The following is a 2842-nucleotide window of genomic DNA, read 5'->3' as shown; positions in this document are numbered from 1 at the left end:
ATGGAATGAACCTACCTATCAACCTCCCAGTTCTCATATATCAGAGAATTGAGAGCCTCAAAATCCTGAATATATTCAAGTAATTCAACTACTTGTGATCAAGCAGATCGAATTCAAATTTTCAAAAGTTAAGCAAATACAGAAACATATATTCTTCAAGGAAATGTACATCGCCAGGATTCAAAATTCAAAAACTTTAAAATCTACAAAATCATGAAATAACTCAACAAATTAACTGATCGATGCAGATCGAAAAAAACAAAAAGCAACTGGGTTCGTCTAAATGCCATTCGGACTTCAATATCCCATGCCCAGTGCCCACATTCAAATTCATAGTCAAGTCCACAATAGATCTAGAAAATTCCAAAACATATTCAGAGAAAAATACAAACTTTTTTCACCTTAAATTACATAAATTTCAAATGGGTAACCATACAATTAAAAACCTATGAACTGACAAATAAATAAAACCACAACCTTTGTTGCAGCGATATCGCCATGATCGTCGCAAGCTCTTTCAATTCCTCTTTTCGTCGGGTCTCGAAAGGGGCGAGGGAAAATCATGGTTTGGAAGAAGGAATCCGCGAGGAGGACAGGAGAAGACTAGAGAGAGAGAGAGAGAGAGAGAGAGAGAGAGAGAGAGAGAGAGAGGAAGCAAAGGCAAAGAGGAAGCAGCGGATGGAACAGAGAGGTGTTTGAGATCTGAAATGAAATGGGAGTGAGACGGCTAGGGTTTGTAAAGTTAAGAAATTTTATAAAGCATTAAACATAAGAAACCTATAAATAAATTACTGGTACAATTATAAGAACACAAAGCCTACAGTCAAGTTGGCTTGTAGCAACCAACCCCAACCTGCAGGGGGAAATGGTTCAAATTCTGATGCCAACATGTATTTTTTAGTATTTATATATGATTTTTTTTTGTTCGGTTCAGTCTGGTTCAGTTTCCAAACCTCAAAAACCGAAACCGAACCAGCCAAATTCGGTTCGGTTTGGTTTTCGGTTTTTTTTCGATTTTCGATTTTTTGAACCCATCCCTACTTGTCCGGGCTTAAAAAGGATGAATAACTTGTTTTCAAAAAAAAATTAAATCACAAGTTTGAGGGCAAAAATATTTTAATATGCAATTAGTGCCAAAAACAAAGCAGGCGTATATACACCAGACAACCGTAGTTCAGTGACTTTGCTTTGCTTCTTTCACCACAACAGATAATCCATCCCCAAATCATAGCAATGGCATCAGTCATGGCTTCTCAAGTTATCTTCTTCCCCACCTCAACCCCCATCAATTCAAACTCCAAATTCAAACCCTTCTTCTCTCCCACACCCACTCTCAAATTCAATCCCAAATCCAATCCCAACCCAATCCCCAAACTCTCCCTCAGACCCATCTGCGCCATTCTCACCACAAACCCCCAAACCCTCACTCCCCAAAACCCATCTCAGCCCCCGTCGCCCCTAACCCACCTCCCCACTCGCACCATCACCACCCTCTTCGCCCTTACAGTAGCCGCCATCCGCAGCCTCTCAATTTCTCTCGTTAAGTTCGGTTCCCAATTCGGACCCTCCATCGGATCCGCCGCCGGACCCCTCTTCTTTGCGGCGCTCAGGGACCGCCCGAGCGGTAATTTGAATACCCCTTTGACGGTTGTCGCTGCTGGACTCTCCAAATGGCTCGATATCTACAGTGGGGTTTTGATGGTTAGGGTTTTGCTCAGCTGGTTCCCCAATATTCCTTGGGACCGTCAGCCACTTTCGGCGATTCGGGACCTCTGCGATCCTTATTTGAACCTCTTTCGCAATATAATTCCGCCGATTTTTGATACCTTGGATGTTAGCCCCCTCTTGGCCTTCGCAGTTTTGGGAACGCTGGGGTCAATTCTCAACAACAGTAGATGAAGTTATTGATTCCGAGAGGAAAATTGGCGGGTTTTGTTAGTGAATCAGCGGTTTTAATCAATTGGGTAAGGAAATTATTTGTTGTTGAGCTCAAAGTTTAGATTTTTATGAGTTACTCATCATGTGTTGGGTTATAACACTGTAATAACTTTAAATTCAGTATGAAATATATAAATTTTGACAGGTTTTGTGGAATGGATTTTCGATATGCCTTTTGTATGTGTTTTGCAGTTCGGTATTTATCGCAGGCCTAAGCGTTGTTTATTTGTACAGCTTTTACGTGGAAATTTGTTTTGAAACTCTGGAGATTATATCATGTGTGAATGTTGCAAAATGAGGATAGGAAAGAAATTATAGAGCTTGGCGCTTTGTTGTTTATTCTAGATTAGATTAATGATAAGTTTTGATGAAGCAACAACATTTGTGACGACAACTAATGTGCTTTCTCGCCGAAAGAGAGAAGGAAAGGAAAGAAAATGGAGAAGGGTGAAAGCATGTTATAGTCACAATTTGACGAGGAAAGTGATTTGAGTGGCTGAGTTTGTTTAATGGATCATGCTGCCAGCAGGACGAGGTTTTCTAACTTAAAAAAGTAGTGAACCTGCTTCCATCAGTTTAATTTCAAGGCTTGCTTTCTATGAATGAGTTTTAGTAGAGGTTATTTTCTGATCATGTGTGTTGCAATGAGTTAACTGGGTGAGGTAGTTTGCTGATTTATGTTTGTTCTAAACTGATTTTGTTAGCAGTACTTATTTTGCAGAATATATATAGTGTGCATGCTTGTTTTGTGATTCGGTGCCATTTCAAATTGATTTCGGTCAATTTTAAGTGGCAGTAAGTGATGTTGTAGCCCTTGCGTTCGGGCTTGATTTCAAGAATCCTTTGTTAGGGAATCTGAATTGACTATGTTATCTCTAAACAACCATATAAAGATTGAGATTTC

General features: G+C 39.9%; 1 protein-coding gene across 1 annotated transcript; it reads left to right on the top strand.

The window, feature by feature from the left end:
• The first annotated feature begins 1131 nt into the window (after nucleotides 1–1131).
• Nucleotides 1132–2094, top strand: LOC137739971 (ylmG homolog protein 1-2, chloroplastic). Its single transcript, XM_068479735.2, has one exon. The coding sequence runs from the start codon at nucleotides 1234–1236 to the stop codon at nucleotides 1897–1899; it is 666 nt and encodes a 221-aa protein (XP_068335836.1). The 5' UTR covers nucleotides 1132–1233; the 3' UTR covers nucleotides 1900–2094.
• The last annotated feature ends 748 nt before the right edge of the window (nucleotides 2095–2842 follow it).

This window comes from Pyrus communis, chromosome 9 (assembly GCF_041283825.1).
Source record: "Pyrus communis isolate YQ-2024b chromosome 9, ASM4128382v1, whole genome shotgun sequence".
In the NCBI taxonomy this organism is placed as follows: domain Eukaryota; kingdom Viridiplantae; phylum Streptophyta; class Magnoliopsida; order Rosales; family Rosaceae; genus Pyrus; species Pyrus communis.
The sequence above is the reverse complement of the archived record's forward strand: the minus strand, read 5'-3'. Positions and strand labels throughout refer to the sequence as shown.

Coding starts and splice junctions, on each gene's coding strand:
- LOC137739971 (XM_068479735.2), top strand. CDS start 1,234: ATGGCATCAGTCATGGCTTCTCAAGTTATCTTCTTCCCCACCTCAACC.